Raw genomic sequence first — 18,601 nt, forward strand, 5'->3', positions numbered from 1 at the left:
AGAAGAGCAGGATTCTTGTTTCTATTCCTGTCTGCCCCAGTGTATGGCTTCATAAGAATTTATTCTTCATTTCATGCACAAAAAGACTACCCTAATCCCCTCTTTGGCTACTGGAGTATGTCCAGACCTTTTCAGTAGAAAAGGGCCTTTCTTCCTTGATCCAGGCTAGAGTTGAAATGTATCTTAACTGGACTTAAATGGCCTAACATCCTCACGTCACCACCGACTTCTTGTTCAAAGGGGTACTTTGGGCGGCAGGTGGAGTTATAATTATAGATTAGAGAAAAGCAGCATCAGCAGCTGTCACTTCTGTTTGTCCCCAGCTATAACTGTCATCAGTGGGCAAACTGGCACAGACAGGCCTCTGCAAGTGGAAAAACATTTAACCCTGGGCTCGCTCGCTACTCGCCGGATTGTCACAGCAGCCGGAGAACAGGAGGAAACCCGCCTGGACACGGGTGAAAGGTGGAAGCCGGAGTGCCTCTTTGGGAACATTCAGACGAATGAAGATTTTTCTTCCCTTGGGAGACTCCATAGAAATAGGTTAGTGCACAAATCGGCTTCCGCACTTGAACATGACCTCAGTGCTTGGTGGGTGTAAGGTTTCTGACAGCCTAAATAGAGGGTGAAGGAGTAAAGGGAAGAAAGGGGAATTGGTTAGAGACTGTCACTTAGCACGAGAACAGCTTATGACACTGCTATGCTCCTCTCCCATGTCCACTGAGTTCTCCTGAGGCAGAGAGACAAGGTGGGGATGGAAAAGTGAAGCCTGTTTTAGGGCAGGCACCCCACCCTTCCGTAGTGCCATCTACTAACTTAGGCAAAAGGCCCTGGTGTGTTTAATTGAAATCATAACCTTGGAGGATAAATCAGTGATTTGTTGTAGTTGCTGCAAATATCTGCCAGCCCTTACTTCCTTAGAGAAAACGGACAGATGACAGTCGGATGTTTGCCCGTCTAAATGGAACATTTTCTTACTTGCGATAGAATGTGTGATATAGATTTCTCTACAGGGAAAAACTATGCTCTACGGTTTGTGTGTGTGTGTGTGTGGAGGGAGGGGGCATTATAATTTGTGTCTGTGGGGGGGATATGATAATTTGATATAAAAACTACATGTTTTCATTCTAAGTCACTCTGTGAGAAGCTCTTTGTGGTTCCTTTGGAGAAAAGTTACCATTTTAAAGAGATCTCATTTTGTTTACGTGTGACCTATCCTATCCGATTAACTGAGTAAGATTTCCAAACAAAGGTCAGTGTTGAGCTATCTATCTGAAGTCCAAAGGCACACCTCAGGGAGAGGCAGAGGTATTCCAGAGAGCTCAATGAAAATTCAGATTAGGCCCCATTCTCATCCTGTGCACATCTGTGGAACGAATCTAGAACAAGGAGTTCTAAATAACCAACACACACGGGATGTAGCCCACTTGGGAGAGTGCTTGCCTAGCATACACAAGACTCCATGCCAAGTAAAACTAGGTACCGTGGCCGGTGGCGCAGTCCTACAATTCTGGCGTTCACTGGAGATTGAACAAAAGTTCAAGGTCATTCTTGGTCAGATCAGGTTCAAGGTCAATATGGGATGACCTTGTCTTACAAACAAACAAACAAACAAACAAACAAACCAAAAGACTCATTTTGTTCATCTCTGAGTATTTCGGAGACTTTCCAAGGGGGAAGTGTAGCTTTCTATGGCTCCTTTCGAGAGGTACAGAACGCCAACTGTGCACCCCGAGAGCTACTGAGAGAGGCTCACATCCCAGTAAGAGCCCACTCCCCAGATAACCCATCCGTTAAACTGCTCTGGGTGGGTGGGTGGGGCTGGCTTCTTCCTGACAATAGCTCTGGTTCCCAAGAAGGGATCAATAACTTTTTCCTCTTAGGAAGTTTAAAGGTGAAATCGATACCTCTTTAAGGATTTTAGTAGACACTGATCCAAACAATGAGTATGGCCACTGCTTTTATAAACATCATCAGTTCAGCAAACCAACTTCCTAAATCCTCCTGCAACTAAGAAGTGGCACGACAAAGTGTCTAGTATGTCTCGTGTGTTAATGTTGATCATTTAATGAGCAAGAGAGCTACAGACTGAAGCAATGCTTATCAAATACAGACATTTCGGGGCTTCTAAAAACAGTCTTCGGGGAGACCATCTTCTTCCCCTTCTGAGATTCTAAATAGTGATACAGTGTTATCTACAAGGTCTAAGCTGTAAAGAGAGGCGGGTAACGCATGGGGGTGGATCAGTTGATTAGGTTTTGGCTTTAGTTTCTTTCGGTTAAGAGGAAAAAAAGTGTATGCCTATGTTGACATCCAACTTTATTTTTCACCCAGGTTTTGTCTTCTTGCTCTTCTAGAACAAAACTATCCAAGATGACTGTCACTTACTCCAGTAAAGTAGCAAATGCGACTTTTTTTGGATTTCATAGGTTGCTCCTCAAGTGGAGAGGCAGCATCTACAAACTGCTGTACAGGGAATTTATTGTTTTTGCTGTTCTTTACACAGCAATCAGTCTGGTGTACAGGTACTTCTGTTTTGCATGTCTCCTCAAATGGCCCTCAGGCGTTATGTAAGAATACAGTCTCAAAAACTGGATCCCCTTGGTTGCTGCTAGCCTCCGCATTACGTAACCTCTCCCTCTGCATGAACCTCTCCGGCGTCCTCTCTTCAGGATAGGGTATTTTAATCCACACCTAGCCACGTATTTGGAGCAATCAACAGCCACTGTTCAGACAACGGGCTCCAATTCCAGTCCCACAGAGACTGATCCAGATGCGGTGTCGGCCTCGTTGCTTTAGGCATATTATACTTACATCCTTATCTGTGTGCCAGCGAATGGCAGAGCCCACAGACAAATGCTTTTGTGCTTCTCTCAGTGGTGTCATTGGAGTTTGAACTTGTGATCTCACAGCTTGCTGCAACTCCATATGGAGTTAACATATGGGTGAATAGAATTTACCAGACAGCTTTTCTTCCTTTAGTCTGGATGGTAAGCTCTGACCAGGGATGGTGTCCTCCAACCAGTGCCTCCACCAAAGAATTATGGCCAGAAGAATAATTCGTTCTCTTTATGTCTTCTGATTTCAGGATATCATGTTTACAAAAGGAGGGAACCCTTTGTAACATGGGGACCCATCAGGTTCATACTTTGAAAGCTGGCATATACACCTCTCACAATTGAAAATTACAGTCTTAGCAACATTTCACCAGTGTGACTAAAGAAAAAAAAAGAGAAACTTTATGAATCAATAAACTAAAATTGAATCACACTGAAGGAAGCTAAAAGGAAAGCCTAAGGTTTTTGAGGCTGTGTTTCCACCTTAGCTAGGTATAAAATTTTTTCTTCCACTGGAGATGAACTAACTGTGAGTCACCATCTCACCTACATCCTTCCACTTGGTAGAGAGGGATATTCATTTAGTTGGCTGATCATTATCAAAAGCAAACTGTGAACAACTATCCATCAGAACTTCCAGCCTAAGGCTGAGGGTGTAGCTCAGTTGGTAGAGTTCCTGCCTAGCAAGCACAAAACCTGAACTCAGTCCCCAGCACCACCAAAAATGGGCACGGATGGCATACACCTGTAATCCCAGTAAGGGGGCAATGGAGACAGGAGGATCCTGTCTAAGATAAAACACTACCATTCCTTACCAGAGTACATGTTAGAATAGATTTTGTGGGACTAAGAAATTAGCTCAGTTGTAGAATGTTTCCTAGCAAGTGGTGGGCCCTGGGTTTAGTCCCCAGCTCAAAAAAATCAGAACGAAAAACACCAAGGTAAAAATCACAAGAATAGGTTTTTGTCAAATATTCTTAGAGACTTCTATTATCAGATATCTTCTATAGTACCTTAACAGCTGACTTATGTGTCCCTTGAACATTCAGAGTATGAAATGGTGGCAGATTAGTGGTGTTCCAGGACAGCTGTCTCATTAGTTTGTTTTTTTTTTTTACTAATGTGGGTTTACTGCTGCTACTGCCACTTAGAATATTAAAGTCCCTAGAGCAGCTGCTGTTATTCCGGGAAATGGTCCAATATCAAACTTATACCCCAAAACTCTACACAGCCTTTTGTCTTTCCAAAGATCAAAGTGCGTATACATTCATGGCCATCACTTTAACTTGCTTTCTCCTTCTTTTTAAGTCTCATTGTAAATTCTTATAAAAGTAGATCCTTTTTATCTTAAATATTTACCAAGAGCTGTTGGATTAATAGGTCACAAAAAATCAAGCAGACCTGGAAATATAACTGGAGTTTGAGCTTTGCCTGGTATCGTTTTCAAGTTCATCTCTTCCAATTTGGAGGAATTTGACAAAATACTCCCTGTGGTATTTTCTAACTAAGAAGATTCATATTTATTTGGCCAATTAACATTAATGCCACCCATCTGGGTGCTATGTCTGAAGATATTCAGTTGCTTTACGGTTATCTATGTAATTGATTTTTTGGTTTTTACAATACCATAAACTAAAAATAAACCTGAAACTCCTAGAGATTTGACAATATACTCAGTCTAAATCTAGGGCGGATCTGGTCTATACCTTGACCTGGCCTAACTGATCCTAAGAGCTGTGCTTTCTACATTAAATACTTTGTGTATAATTAAATACTTTGCATATCAGAAAGCCGCTCTGTGACTTGTCATCAACAGGGCCCTCCCTGATTCCATGAACTTGGCTGCCTTGTCCAAAGCTGACACACAAACTTCCACACCCCTACCCCAAGTTCTGTATTCACCAATACCAGCTCCCGACAGTACTCTATCTGCAGCCCCTGCGGCTGGACACTGCTCCCCTGCTTCTCCATCAAAGCTCCACTCACCCAAGGGAACTCCTGGCACCTGCTCTGAGGGATCTTTCCTCGGGCTTATTACTCTTTAGATGAACTGCACTATTGATCTATGCAAATTCGTATGTGGCTCCTCTTCCCACATTTTAGTAATTATCACTAACGTGTCTCTAGATTTCTCCTGGCTTTGAATTCCCTCCCTGAAACATAATAATGATCTCATTATGGGCAGGTGTGTTTAGCAATCTCAGAAAATAAGTTTGGGGAGGTAAAGTCGGACCTACAAGAAAAGTTTTGAGCCCGTGGCCAAATGTAACAATGAAAGTTTCTGCCTTTTGGATTAAATCAGCTTTATTTATGTTCCAAGTAATTTCCAAGTATTAAAGTAAACAATTACAATATTGCCTGACATGTAATATACGCATGATCTAGAATGCATTAATTGGCCTGGTTAAATTAGTATGTCCTGGATTAAGGTCAAGACGTTTAATGTTATTCAATAATGACTTAATAATGCTTACCCACAAAATCAATGCTCTCATTCTTTTAAGTATTCCTAATGAATAATTTAAAAATGGAAACTAAGCCTAGTGGTGAAGGCCTATAACCTCAGCTAATCGAGTGGTTGAGGCAGGAGAATTACAAGTTCAAGGCCTGCTTGGTCAACAGCAGTGGTTCTCAACCTTCCTAATGCTGCAATCCTTTAATACAGTTCCTCATGTTATGGTGATCCCCAACCATAACATTATTCTGGTTACTACGTCATAACTTGCTACTATTGTGAATTGTAATGTAAATATTTTTGGAGCTAGAGGTTTTCCAAAGGGATCACAGCCCACAGGTTGAGAACCACCGGTCTATAGAGTGAGCTCAAGCCAATCTGGGCAACTTAAATGAGTGAGACCCTGTCTCAAAAAAGGAAAGAGTGAACTGCTGGTGGAATTCAGTGACTGGCACACGTATGGCCCTGGCTTTAATTCTCAGAAAGAAAAATAAAAGTCTTTTGTAACACGTCTTTCTCTAAAATCCAATGAGCCAGTTATATAAAACTTTAGAACTATAAAGCTTTAAGAAACAAAGTGGTGACCACCAGATTTATGGGCTAAAAGCTTTAATACTTGAAGCACAAAGCATTTTTTTAAAACTTTAGAGGCACATTAGTTTAAGGAAAAAGAAAGTAAAAAAAAAAATTAGAGCTCCTTAAAACAAAACAAAACAAAACCCAACTGAGGTTAAGATTTGTGCTTACTTGTTTGCACTTGATGTCTTCTGCTGAGCAGGGGCAGAAGTACCGTATCATAAAGGGCTATGCGTTTTATTTTTGCTCCAGATTGTTACTTACAGGAGCCCAAAAACGTTACTTTGAAAAATTATCAATTTACTGTGACAGATATGCTGAACAAATTCCAGTAACCTTTGTGCTTGGTAAGTATAGGTCACACGCAAAATGCAGCCACACAGCTGTCTCCGTTAGATGACACAGATGACTGCATGAGAGTGCTTCCGGGCTGTGAGGCATGCCGGGAAAGCCGCTGCTTGCAATAGCACACAGCGGACCCTAAAGTTCGCCTTCAGGGATGCTTCTGCTAAGTTAACACGGAATAGTTTGAGGTCATAATCCGCTGTTGGACAATTAAGCTTTCTCTTCACTAACCCTCCATATTTGCAGTCAGTATTTGAGTTCTAATACCCACTTACTGGGTGCCCTGCCCTTGTCAAGGCATATATTTTCTCCCCTCCTGGAGGGCAAGATCGTAAGGTATGGAGGATAACATACTTTCATATCTCGAACCCCTAAGAAAGCTAAAATCCTGCTAAAAGTGTGTCCGTTGAGATATCTGCTGCAAGAAACTGCACGATGACGTCTGGTTATCCCAACAGGGTTTTACGTTACTCTGGTAGTGAACCGATGGTGGAACCAGTTTGTGAATCTGCCTTGGCCAGACAGGCTGATGTTCCTCATCTCCAGCAGTGTCCACGGGAGCGACCAGCATGGGCGCCTGCTCAGAAGGACGCTGATGCGCTACGTCAATCTCACGTCCTTGCTCATCTTCCGCTCGGTGAGCACAGCGGTGTACAAAAGATTCCCCACCATGGACCACGTGGTCGAAGCAGGTACGTGCGTGAGTGCGTGTGTGCATGAGTGTGTATGTGTGTGTGCGCACACATGCTTTTTCTCATGGACTCTTGTCAAGATAGGGTTGATGTAGGAGCCACCAAAATGCGTTTGAAAGTACCTAAGCGTATTTATTCAAGAAACAAGGCGGAAGCGTTCTTAAAGGGCAAAGATAGGAACGTTAGATAGGATTCCTACCCTCAAGAAGTTTACTTAGGAGGTAAGAGGACAGAAGTAGCTGAAAGCCAAGGTGCCTTGAGATAAATACACTGATGATGATCAGTCATTAAACAAATTGCTTGTTTTTTGTTTTGTTTTTTGCTTTGATATTGGTGTTTGTTTGTTTTGCTTTGCTATGGCTTTGATTTTTGAGACAGGTTATCACTGTGTAGCCCAGGCTAGCCCTGAACTCACTGCTATCCTCCTGCCTTAGCCTCCCTGGAGGTGGGATTACAGATGTGAGCTACTGAGTCTACTTTATAGCTATTTCCGTTAGGTCTCAAGACGTCCTGAAAACAGTAGAGGGTTAATTTTAAGAGATTGCAAGCTATCCTGAATCGCTAGTTGCAGTGTGGACGGAATGGAATTAAAATTCAGGCTCAGAAACACTATAATAAAATATGTCTTGAAGCCAAGTCAGTTCTGGAAGGAGGTGGCTTGCTGTCAGTTTTCATCCAGGTGAATTGGCTGAAACCCTCCTCCCCGGATGTGGTAGTGAAAGGTTCTTTCAGGGTGGACCTGTTGTCTCTCCTGTGTTTCATGAGACTGTAGACATAACTATTCTATGTAGGTTCCTGGGTCATTTGGGGGTCTAGAATGCTGAAAATGAGTCACTCGTGAGGTATGGTGCTCTCTGGTATGCAAACATTTATTGAAGAAGCTGTTAAACCAGCCTTCAGTGGAGCAAGGGTTGAGTGAGGTCATTCCCTGGCCCACACCAATGATCCAGGAGCTCAATTCTGCCTCATTTAGGCTGCAAAGTAAGCAAGTCAAATTGTAATCTCCATTTTCCTTTTTCCCCCAAGAATACTGGAGGGTTTTGTTTGGTTTAGTTTGGTTTGCCTTTTAATTTTGTTGTCTTTCTTCTTGTTTTGAGGTGGGTGTTGTTGTTGTTGTTGTTGTTGTTGTTGTTGTTGTTGTTTTGGGATTTTTTGGGTTCCTTTTTTTGTTTTTTTGGATGGATGATATAAATAATATCAAAGAGTACACAGCACCAGGGTTGAAATTCTGACTCCACTACTCACAAGTCACATGACAATGTTTAGGTACTTAGCCTTTCTGTGCCTCTGTCTCCACAGCTATAAAATGGGCTTATGCTAGCACGTATAGGTTGTACACCTTGTAGATTCAGTATGAAGACTCCTTGTGTCCACAACATCCCAGATCTTCCAGATCTATTTTCCGCATGTGATTGAGAAAGTTGGGGTGGGGAAAGGAAGCAAGGATGTATGTATGTGATAGGCCATTTCTCTGCCTGTGAAAGGAGCCAATTCAAGCCACACTAGAGCTTAAAGGCAGATTTATTGGGAAGCTGCTGTAGGGGGAGTTCACTAGGCCCAAGGACTAAGATCAATGAAGTCACCATGGGGAGGGGGCAGGGGAGAAAAAGAGAGAAAGGGAGAAAGGGTGTATGTACAGAGAGAAGACAAAGAGAGAGAGGAGGAGGAGGAGAGGGACAGAGGAAGAGAGAAAGGGGAGAGAGAGAGAAAGAGAGAGAGAGAGAGAGAGAGAGAGAGAGAGAGAGAGAGAGAGAGGTCTGGATTATATAGGGAAAAGCCTTTAGAGGAAGGGCAGCCCAGCCCCTAGGCTAGAAAGTTCAGGATTGAGGGCAAGGTATGTGAGGTAGGGACTAAGGGATGCTGGGAGAATCTGGAGGCCAGATCTACCTTGGTATGTAAAATATGCAGTCCCTTGTCCCAGGGTCTGAAATCAAACTGTAAGAAAGTTGTGGGGTACAAAGAATTAGTGAAGGTTCCAGGCAGAAGGTTGCCACCTGACAAACGCAAGTGTGTGATGCCTGGACCCAAAACCGAATTAACTGCCGCTGTCCTCCAGCGTAGGACAGCTTCAGAATGACTAACCTGAACTGCTCCTAGGCAACTTCCGTTTCTTACCCTACTACCTCAGTTGTTCATCTAAAGTACACCGGCCTGGACCCCACTTTGAATCTACTGACCGTAACAAACCTAAACCTTTAGATGTAATGCTTAGATCCCTCAGTTAGACATGCTTCCATGTCTCTCCCTCTGTCTTTGAGACAGGCTTGTCACCTAGCCCAGACTTGTCTCACATGAGATCAAAATGGATATCCCCATTCCCTGCTCTGTTGTGTGTAATATTAAAAAACCAGTCCACGGTAACTCCGGCTACGCTCTGGCTCCGGCTACGCTCTGGCACCAGCGATCGATCTCATTGCATCCCTGGCTAACCCCATGCAGTGGCTGCCCACCTAGAGGACTTGCTGCAGAACCTGCTCACACTCCCAGCCATCCGCCCTGTGGTTAGCTGTCACAAATCCCCAAAACCCAGTGAAATCAAAACTCTAGAGGCTTGTAACTTATCAGTCAGATTTATACATCAGTAAATTCTCAACCCACAAAACGCCCACACAATGAACTCAGAGCCAACTGATACCGACACAAGCTGCCCACCTAGACTGGACAAATTGTCCTATATTATTCTATCCCTTCTAAGATACTCATAGCTACCTGTGGATCAGAGTCGTCCCCTTCTTCCCCCTCTTTCTCCTCTCTCTGTCCCTATCGGTCCTGGATCTGCCACCTGGACTAACAGCCTCCAGCCTACCTCATGTCTGCCTTGCTCCTGCAGCCCAAAACACAAGTTCCTCTCTCCGGTGTTCCCTCTTCCTCCTTGGGCCCGGAAGTCCCACCTCCTCCTAGCCCAGTGATTGGCTTCTTTTCGGTAGTCCCTATTATCTAGTCAATTAGGGGGAAATTCTGCTACATTTCTAGGTCATTTTTTCACCCATGGAAGTTGAGAGTACTTAATCTTTAAAGGGACACTGTCAAAGCAAACAACAACAACAGAACTCTTTTTCTGATTCCTGGGCAAAAACCAAGAAAGGAGAGGGCATAGGAGTTATTACCACTAACAAAGTACCAACAAAGAAGACAGTAGATTCAGACCATAGCCTTCCCGGGGACTGAAGAGTTCTAGGTCGTGCCCTCAGGCAGTGAGTCTGAGTGACTTGTTTGTGCATAGCTAGCATAGTTCTTGGTTTTAAATGGTTAGTTTCTTAGGACTGGCTGAGCAACAAAAACTGAGAGATTAGATGGAGCCAAATCTTTCTTAGAGCTCATGAACCCATGATTCATAACAGCCATAAAAAGGTCCCATTGATCTTGGGAGAGCAGGGAATACTGGAGGTTGCAGCAAAATGGTTGTCCCAAGTCCAAGGCCAACCTGAGCTACAGAGTAAATACCTGGCCAGATAGGACCACATAGCAAGACCGGTCCTCAAAGGGAAAAACAGAAATAAAGGGCAGGGTGTGTTTTATAAAAGGGGCAGAGGACACAGCTCGCCTCTGAGGAGTGTAAAGTGTGTGCACAGCTTGTGTGCAGTGTAGAGTCCCTGTGCTGGTTGGAAGAGCAAAGGCTCCAAGCTCCTGAGCTGCAGGACCAGCCTCAGGCCAGCACTTCCTGCTAGCCCAGCCAGCACCCTCTGTCCATGGCAGCGCTGACTCATGCAGCCTCTGGCTCCTTCCCCCATAGAGAGGGCTGACTCAGAGTCTCACTCAGGCTCTGTTCCCAAGGTGTCCCAACTGGACACGTGCCTCTGCCACTCCCTGACTGTCCTTTGCCTGCTTGCGCCAAGGATTCTGGGAAGAATAGGAAGTTGGAGATAGTGGAAAATATTTGGCAGATGTCCTGAGTCTAGAGCCAGGACACCTACTCCTGCCTGAGGGGATAGAACACTGGTAACTATGCCACTATGCTGTACTGTGGGGGCAAAATAAGTGTGTAATAACAATTACAGAAGCACAGCCACACACACACATATACATATGTAAATACACACATATAAACATATATACACACATACACATACATATACATACACACATATAAACACACACATACACCCATCCACACACATACATAAATACACATATATAAACACACATACACACATACATATACATACACACATATAAATACACACATGCATGCATAAATACACACATATAAACACACACATTCCTATACATACACACACAAACTTACATACCCATATACATAACATACAAACACATACATATACACATGTATACATACACCTACACACATATACAAACACACATATACATAGTCAGACATAGTCACATATACTCACAGAAACATACAAACACACACACACAGACACTTTATCTATCGACTACCCTACTTAAAATCACCTGTAAGAAAAAAGTATATATTTCAAATTTGAGTGTCCCTCAGCTAATGTAAAATCCAATGTTGAAAGATGTCTGTATCTAACAAGGTCCTAGGGGTAGTGGTAAATGGTCCCTGAATCACAGGCCGAGAGATACTGAGAGCTAAGCTTGCTTCCTCAGAAGCTCTTCTCCCCACTGCTTCGTGGAGGGCTCTGGCTTGCAGGCCTCCCTGAGGGGCAAGAGGAGAGGGTGGGAGAATGGAGACCAGCGACCTCCTCTGAATGTTCAGCTAAGTCAGACAAGCCAGGCCTTCCTGCCACTCTCGGAATTTTCTTTTTTTTTTTTTTTTAAACGAACCAGTCAAGTTTTTATTATTCTGAGGAGTAGTCAGACCACCCTGCATTCTGCCAGAAAGTTATATCTGATTTGTTATCACAGGTTAAATTTCTCAAACTAAAAATAAAAAGCTTCTATTTCTGCTTATGCTAAAATCGAACTAAAACCGCACTCAATTATGCTACAAAGTCCCTGAAGTGTGGGGAGGCAGTTATTTATCAGAGACTACAATAGACTCTGCTACTTTTCCTGTTGACTCTGAACTTGTTCTGGAAAATTCTAGTCATTCCAATCACCTGCCCTGGAAAATGTCACTCGTCCTAAGCCAAGTGCATAATCCTGGTTTTTTGCTAACTCCGGTCATGACCTTAACTAAGTGTTCATATTTTAGAACCAAGCTGAATTCAAATCTTTACCTAATACTTCACAAGTCTCAGAGGACAAAATAGTTCTCTGCAAAATAACGCATCAGAATCGGAAAGATGGAAATAGAAAATTACCAACATACTCTTGAAAGAATAAACTATGAAGCTGGCAACAGTCACCAGGCACTTGCTCATTCGATAAAATTTCATCGGGGTGGGAATGGAGTTGGTTGGTAGAGAGCCTGTCCGGCATGCACAAAGCTCTGGATCTAACCCCTGCCCTCCTCGCCCCCCCCTCTTTCCCCCCTGCACTTAGGAAAGCCAGACGTGGAGGCTCGTGCCTCTAATCTCAACACTGGGCAAGTAGAGACTATTGGAGCAGGAGTTCAAGGTTATCTTTAACTACATAGTGAGTTTGAGGCCCACTTTGGGCATATTGAGAGTCTGTTTTAGAGTTGATTAATTAATTAATTTACAAATAAGAGGATGGAAAGATGGCTCGGTGATTCAAAGTGCTTGCTAATCTTTTGAATTTGATTTGGCCTGGGTTTGATTCTTGGCGCCACATGGGAGCTCACAACGGCCAGAACCCCAGTTCTAGGAGATCCAATACCATCCCTGTGGATCAGTAGCAATTATTACAGCTTTTGTTCTACACTAATCATCGTCCAGGGCGAGACACATTTACAGCTGAATTTCATGTCTCTACCTTGCGGTTCCTCTCTCTCTCTCTTCCCCTAAAGCGAGTGTTTTCCTCTTGTGCCCAGCTAATAAGAACATTTAAACATGATCACCTTTAAAGAAAAGTTCCCCATTACTTTTCTTGAAGCCCTGGGACCTTAAATAAAGTTCTCAGAGCTTCTCCTGGGACTAGTGGAGGGCTGGTGAGTCTCCTCCAGAGTTTTCAGCCTCTGACTCACATGATATAAATGCCAGTGAGCACTGGGCCTCCTGGTAACTGCTTGGTAGAAACCTAAGGTAAGATGCACCAGCTGCAAGACCAGCCCTATTTGTGTTTCTGGCTTAGCCAGATCATGTAATCCAGGATCTCTCCCTGAGAAAAGCACTTGGATTTTGTATATTTATTCCTGCCCCTCAGGTGGCTGTCATTTGCTTGGGTGTGTTCCTGGTTCTCAGGCACCTTGGGCCTCTTTAAGTGCCTAAGTGCCCTTGGAGGAGAGATGGCCAGAGGGAGCGTGGTATTCACACCTTGCCAGCTTCCTCCGCTGGCTGAACTTTTAGAGGCTGAGTCAGTTATTCCTATATTCTCACATGACGAGCCCGGACTGACAGAATGTCATCCTGTGAGGGAAACCTGGCTCGCTGTGTGCACTCCACACGGGAGGCAAAGCGCAAGGCAGAACTGGCCCTCCTTGAACTCACTGTAGGCCAGTAGGCAGCCCCCCGGTCAATGAGTAGAGCGGACATCTGTTCACTCAATATTTCTGGAAGTATGACTATTCGAAGTCATTGAATTGTAGAGGGACTTTCTTTTCTTTTCTTTTTGTTTTTTGTTAAGACAGGTTTTTTGCTATGTGTCCCGGCTGTATGCCACCATGCCAAGCCAGGTTCCTTTTGTATTCGTTGTCTGTCTGTCTGTTTTCTTTGTTTGTTTGGAAACAGAATCCTACAGTGTGGTCAGGGTTAGCTTGGAACTCACTGTGTAGCCTAAGCTGACCTGAAACTCAAGGCCATCCTCCTGCTTCAGCCTCTGAATCTAGCAAGAGAACCCTTACACTTTGCAGGATCACAGGCAGCCTAGGGAGTATGATGCTCTGGGGCTTAGGCACAGTATTCCAGAGATTCCGCTCAAGGAAGTGAGCCAGAACACTGCAGGACGTCTGGCTTCCAAAACACTGAGCCCCCGGCCTCCAGACCATTTCCCCCTAACTCTGCTGCATGTTTTGATCACTGAAGAACTACTGAGTTCTGACGTCAGAAAGATGCTTGATACCGGAAGCCGACGGCCCGGATTTGATCCCTTGTTCTCACAGGTCAGAAGGGAAATAGTTCCCACAATTATTCTCTGACCTCGTCATGTAAGTCATGTATGCTGTGGCATGTGCAAGCTTAAAACTAAAACTAAAAGCATTACTGATGGCCAGTTCCCACTCTCAGACACGATTCAGTGCCAGTTTAACATGCAGCGAACCTTAGGGAATGCTATACATTAGTTCTTCCCGTTGCAAATTGGCTCAGACCTGTTCAGTGAAGGTAAATGAAATCCAGAGCATCCACTTAGACAAGGAGCTAAAAGCACCATTGTGTGTATGTCATTTCTTGCATGCATGTCATTGCATAGAGTGCAGTGACTTGCCAAATGGGGTGGAGAGATGGATGACCACAGATACTTTTGGTTATGTAAGGATACAAAAGGATAACTCTCTTCAACATTACCACCTCTGATGCTGACTTTACTCTCCTGTATCCTATTCAAGACTTTATGCACTGTAACTCATGGTTGGATTCTTAAATCATTTTAAAAGCTACCAAGAGCCATTGTTAGTGGGATTAAGTGCAAACGCAGGATAAACTAGAAACAATGCTATCCTGTGTGGCAGTCAGAGACACACAATGTAGAAGAAATGGCAATTACTTTTTAAACCATGTATGTCTCCTGCTGTGCTGCCCTGCAACACTGCCTCCGTATGTCCCCTCTCTGTCTCACTTTTCAGCTTCTGAATACCCACTGTTGACAGGGGTCCTAAGCCCCTCCCACTGTTGACAGGGCTCATAAGCCCCTCCCACTGTTGACAGGGGTCCTAAGCCCCTCCCACTGTTGACAGGGCTCATAAGCCCCTCCCACTGTTGACAGGACTCATAAGCCCCTCCCACTGTTGACAGGGCTCATAAGCCCCTCCCACTGTTGACAGCCCCTCCCGTTATATTTAAAGAGCATCCCCAGTTGAAGTGGTGGCTCTGTTGTTTGTATGCATTTGGAAATGAGCCAGGGACATCAAACTCCTCTTGAAAACACTGTCCCGAGAAGGCTCAGGCACTGATGGCACAGCTTTCTCTTAGAGGAAGAAATGGTGTCAAACCCACTCTGCCTTTGAGGTTGGAGCTGCACAGTAGTGGTCGTCCTGCTAACAGTCTCTCTGGAAGGCCAAAGACACCTGCCTCTGCTTGAAGCCAAGGGAAACCAGGCCAACTACACAGCAGACAGATCTGTGACGGCAGAGATCTTGCCTGGCAATGGATTTAATTAATCCTTTGGCTTAAGGGCATGACACATTTGCCTTCCAGTAGCAAATCCCAGTCCATAGAACTACAATGAAATTTAAGTCAGTGCTAGCATCCATCTCTAAGGATAGGAATGTGGATATCTTACCCTGATTAGACATCGTAAAGAATGCTGTTTTCCTGACAACCGACATAGGCATCACTGGCAGAGCTGAGCCAACCAGAAGAAAAGGAGACATTGAGAGTCATTCGAGGCATAAGCAGATACGCAGTAGCCTGCCAAACCACAGGTGGGGCCCGACAGAGAGAGGGATGTGGCCACAGGGTGGAGGCAGACCAGCCAAACTGCAGCCCATCCGTAACTATAATTAATTTGCCTTAGAGATGAGGATAAGGAAACATTTTTAAATTTTAAAGCGTTGATGTCTGGGTATAGTGATGTGAGATGCTAATGGAGATAATTTCTCTCCATAACTAGTGCCCCCTCGATGGGTTTGACCCCCCACTCTAGAGATTTTCTTTCAATTGATCATCAGCTTGATTTCCAAAGTAGGGTTACTTGAGATGTTTAGGCCAGCAGGGATGCTGCCATCATTCTGACCGTATCCTCCTGAACGATGCCTTAAGTTCTGCCGTGTCTCTCCTCTCTCTCAGCACCTATTAAATTATCAACAGTTTTGGGCTGAAAACTTGAAAATCACCAGCTTTCTTCACTCCATGTGACCCCTCTAATCAATAACTATCCTTCCCAGAGAGCAGGACCCAGCTCTGGTTTTAGCATTGGCACTAAACAAACCCTTGCACTGTGCATTTGCTCTCTGCTCAGATGCCAAGAAAGGACTTGCTTAAACAACTTGATCTACACTCCTGAGTAAATAATCACAACAGCAACAACAACACAACAACAACAACCAGATACAAGGTTGTTCTGTGGCCAAGTCACAGAAATTGCAGCCAGTAGGGACCCAGTGGGGTCTTTTTTTTTTAAGACTTGCACTCTAAATCCCAAGATTCTAAGTGTTAGACAATCTATATGGAACAGCTGAGCTAGACTTCCAGCTAATGGAGGGACACAGGTGTGTCTTCCCACCTCAAGCTCTGGGTCAAAAGTCTGTGTCTTCCCACCTCAAGATCTGGGTCAAAAGTCTGTGTCTTCCCACCTGAAGATCTAAGTCAAAAGTCTGTGTCTTCCCACCTCAAGATCTGGGTCAAAAGTCTGTGTCTTCCCACCTCAAGATCTGGTCACAGGTGTATCTTCCCACCTTAAAGGTTTGACCTCAAAGTGGATTCACCCACCAAGCAGAAAAATCTCTCACAGGCATGCCCTCCATTTCTGGATTGTAGTTCATTCCTGATATAGTCAATCAAGAATAGCCATCACGGGGTTGGGGATTTAGCTCAGTGGTAGAGCGCTTGCCTAGCAAATGCAAGGCCCTGGGTTCGGTCCCCAGCTCCAGAAAAAAAAAAAAAAAAAAGAATAGCCATCACATGCAACGACTTTGAGTTTTATTGAGAGACAAGCACATAATCATCGGCCTTCTTTAACTTCCAGAAGTCCCGTTCCCCAGGCTTGAGCAGAACCTTCTAAGCTGTATGAACAACGTGATGTAATTCTAACCCGGTGTCTGGAAGGAAAGTGTTGGTTCTGCAACCATCACTATGAGTTTTTCACACACTGGATGGACAGAACCTTCTTCCACAGGGCGGTGCTCTTCAAGCCTTGTTTTATGTTAGAATTTCCTGCAGGTCTTTGTAATCATGCAGCTGCCTGGTCCCTGTTTCAGTAGGTCACCCAGGAAGAGCTAGAGGGCCCCTAACCGTCCCCACTCAGACCAGCTGAAGCAGAATATCTGGGGACGAGGTGGTGACATTTCTAAAAGTATCCAAGGGACACTAGCAGCAGACCCGACTTGGGAACTCCTGCCTGCAGGTGGGGCCAGACCTACCCAACTTTTCTAGGCACCAGGAACAGATTCTGAGATCAAGGGCTTCTGTCTGGGACCTCACTCTTGAGAACACTGGCCTACGTCATACCAGACCTAGGAGACCTAGAGAGCTCCACTCTCTGAGGAGTCAATGACTAGCAAGTCATGTGTCTTACTTCCTCTTTGGCATATTTTTCTATTATAATTTCACCTCTTAAATCTTACATGATAAGGAGGGATAATAACTTGAAGTAGAAAAACCAAGTTTGTAAGCAGGCTATAGACCAAGATGTTACATTAAGGCCAAGTTGGTTTTTACTGGAATGTCATCAGCACTTCACTAGCAAATGATTACAATTCAGAGACAAAGATATAAACCACGGGACTGGAGAGATGGCTCAGCGGTTAGAGCACTGACTGCTCTTCCAGAGGTCCTGAGTTCAATTCCCAGCAACCACATGGTGGCTCACAACCGTCTGTAATGGGATCCGATGCCCTCTTCTGGTGTGTCTGAAGACAGCGACAGTGGACTACTCATATACATAAAAAGTAAATAATTCTTAGACTAGAGAGCTTAAAAATATTTTTAGAAATAAACCACAATTAATATCTAACAAAATTAGTTGCACAGATAATATTTCATTCAGAAAATATAATTTACACTAAATCAAACATTTAGAAGCCACTCAGAGAGTTAAAGGGCTAGGAACACAGCGTCATTGTGATATTGTCTTCACTAACAGAACATTAGAACCAGGGCTGAGCATTTAGCTGAAGAGGGAGAGAACTCACCCAGCATGCACAAGGCCCTAGGTTCGGCCCCTAGAACCACAGTAAAGAAGGCCACTATGGTTAAAGGTTAGACACAGCCTTCAATATCTATTCAAAGTGGAACTAATTAACATTGTAAACAACTACCAATTAATGTTAGTAGAGAGCAGTCATTTAAAGCAGCCTGCTGTCCTCTGTCTATTAATTTTTAAATCTGTAATATACAAATATAAAATAGAAGTCAATTATAAATATATATACAAATAAAAATAATGTGTGTTTAACAAGCAAGTACATACAAAATTCCGTGTATGTACAAATTCCATATATCATGTAACTGTACAGTTACATGATCACAGTTTGATTGGAGCAAGGTGGTTAGGGAAGAAACGAGGGCTATTTTCTCCATTAATATCCATTTGGATTTTTTGAATATTGGTTCTGTTCGAGTTAGTTAGCCATCTTTTTAAAAAAAAAAAAAAAAAAAAAAAAAAAAAAAAAAAAAAGGTAAAACCCAAGCATAAAACGTAAGCTCTTAAGATACACTTCTTTACAGGCAGATATTAAGAAAATGGAGAGATGGTCAGCAGTTACCGGCACGCGCTGCTCTTGTAGAGGTCCTGTGTTCAGTTCTCAGCTCTCAACCAAACGCCTCTGGCTTCCAAGGACCCCCACACACGTGTGCACAAACACGTAACTCAAATAGCCCAGCAGCGGTGGT

The 18,601-nt window shown here is 43.9% G+C and overlaps 1 protein-coding gene across 6 annotated transcripts in view; it reads left to right on the plus strand.

Annotated features, from left to right (window-relative positions):
• Window positions 1-409: 409 nt before the first annotated feature.
• Best3 (bestrophin 3) overlaps window positions 410-18,601 on the plus strand; it is a 49,142-nt gene continuing 30,950 nt past the window's right edge. Inside the window, exons 1-4 of one of the 6 annotated variants that reach the window (NM_001191783.2) lie at window positions 410-543; window positions 2,335-2,525; window positions 6,121-6,215; window positions 6,672-6,905. In NM_001191783.2, the coding sequence (NP_001178712.1) occupies window positions 2,374-2,525; window positions 6,121-6,215; window positions 6,672-6,905 (481 nt within the window). In that variant the 5' untranslated portion in view covers window positions 410-543; window positions 2,335-2,373. The remainder of the gene's footprint in view (window positions 544-2,334; window positions 2,526-6,120; window positions 6,216-6,671; window positions 6,906-18,601) is intronic. The other 5 variants (XM_087557251.1, XM_087557254.1, XM_087557253.1 and 2 more) reach the window with 5 other exon arrangements.

This window comes from Rattus norvegicus, chromosome 7, assembly GCF_021556685.1.
Source record: "Rattus norvegicus strain SHRSP/BbbUtx chromosome 7, alternate assembly SHRSP_T2T, whole genome shotgun sequence".
NCBI lineage: Eukaryota > Metazoa > Chordata > Mammalia > Rodentia > Muridae > Rattus > Rattus norvegicus.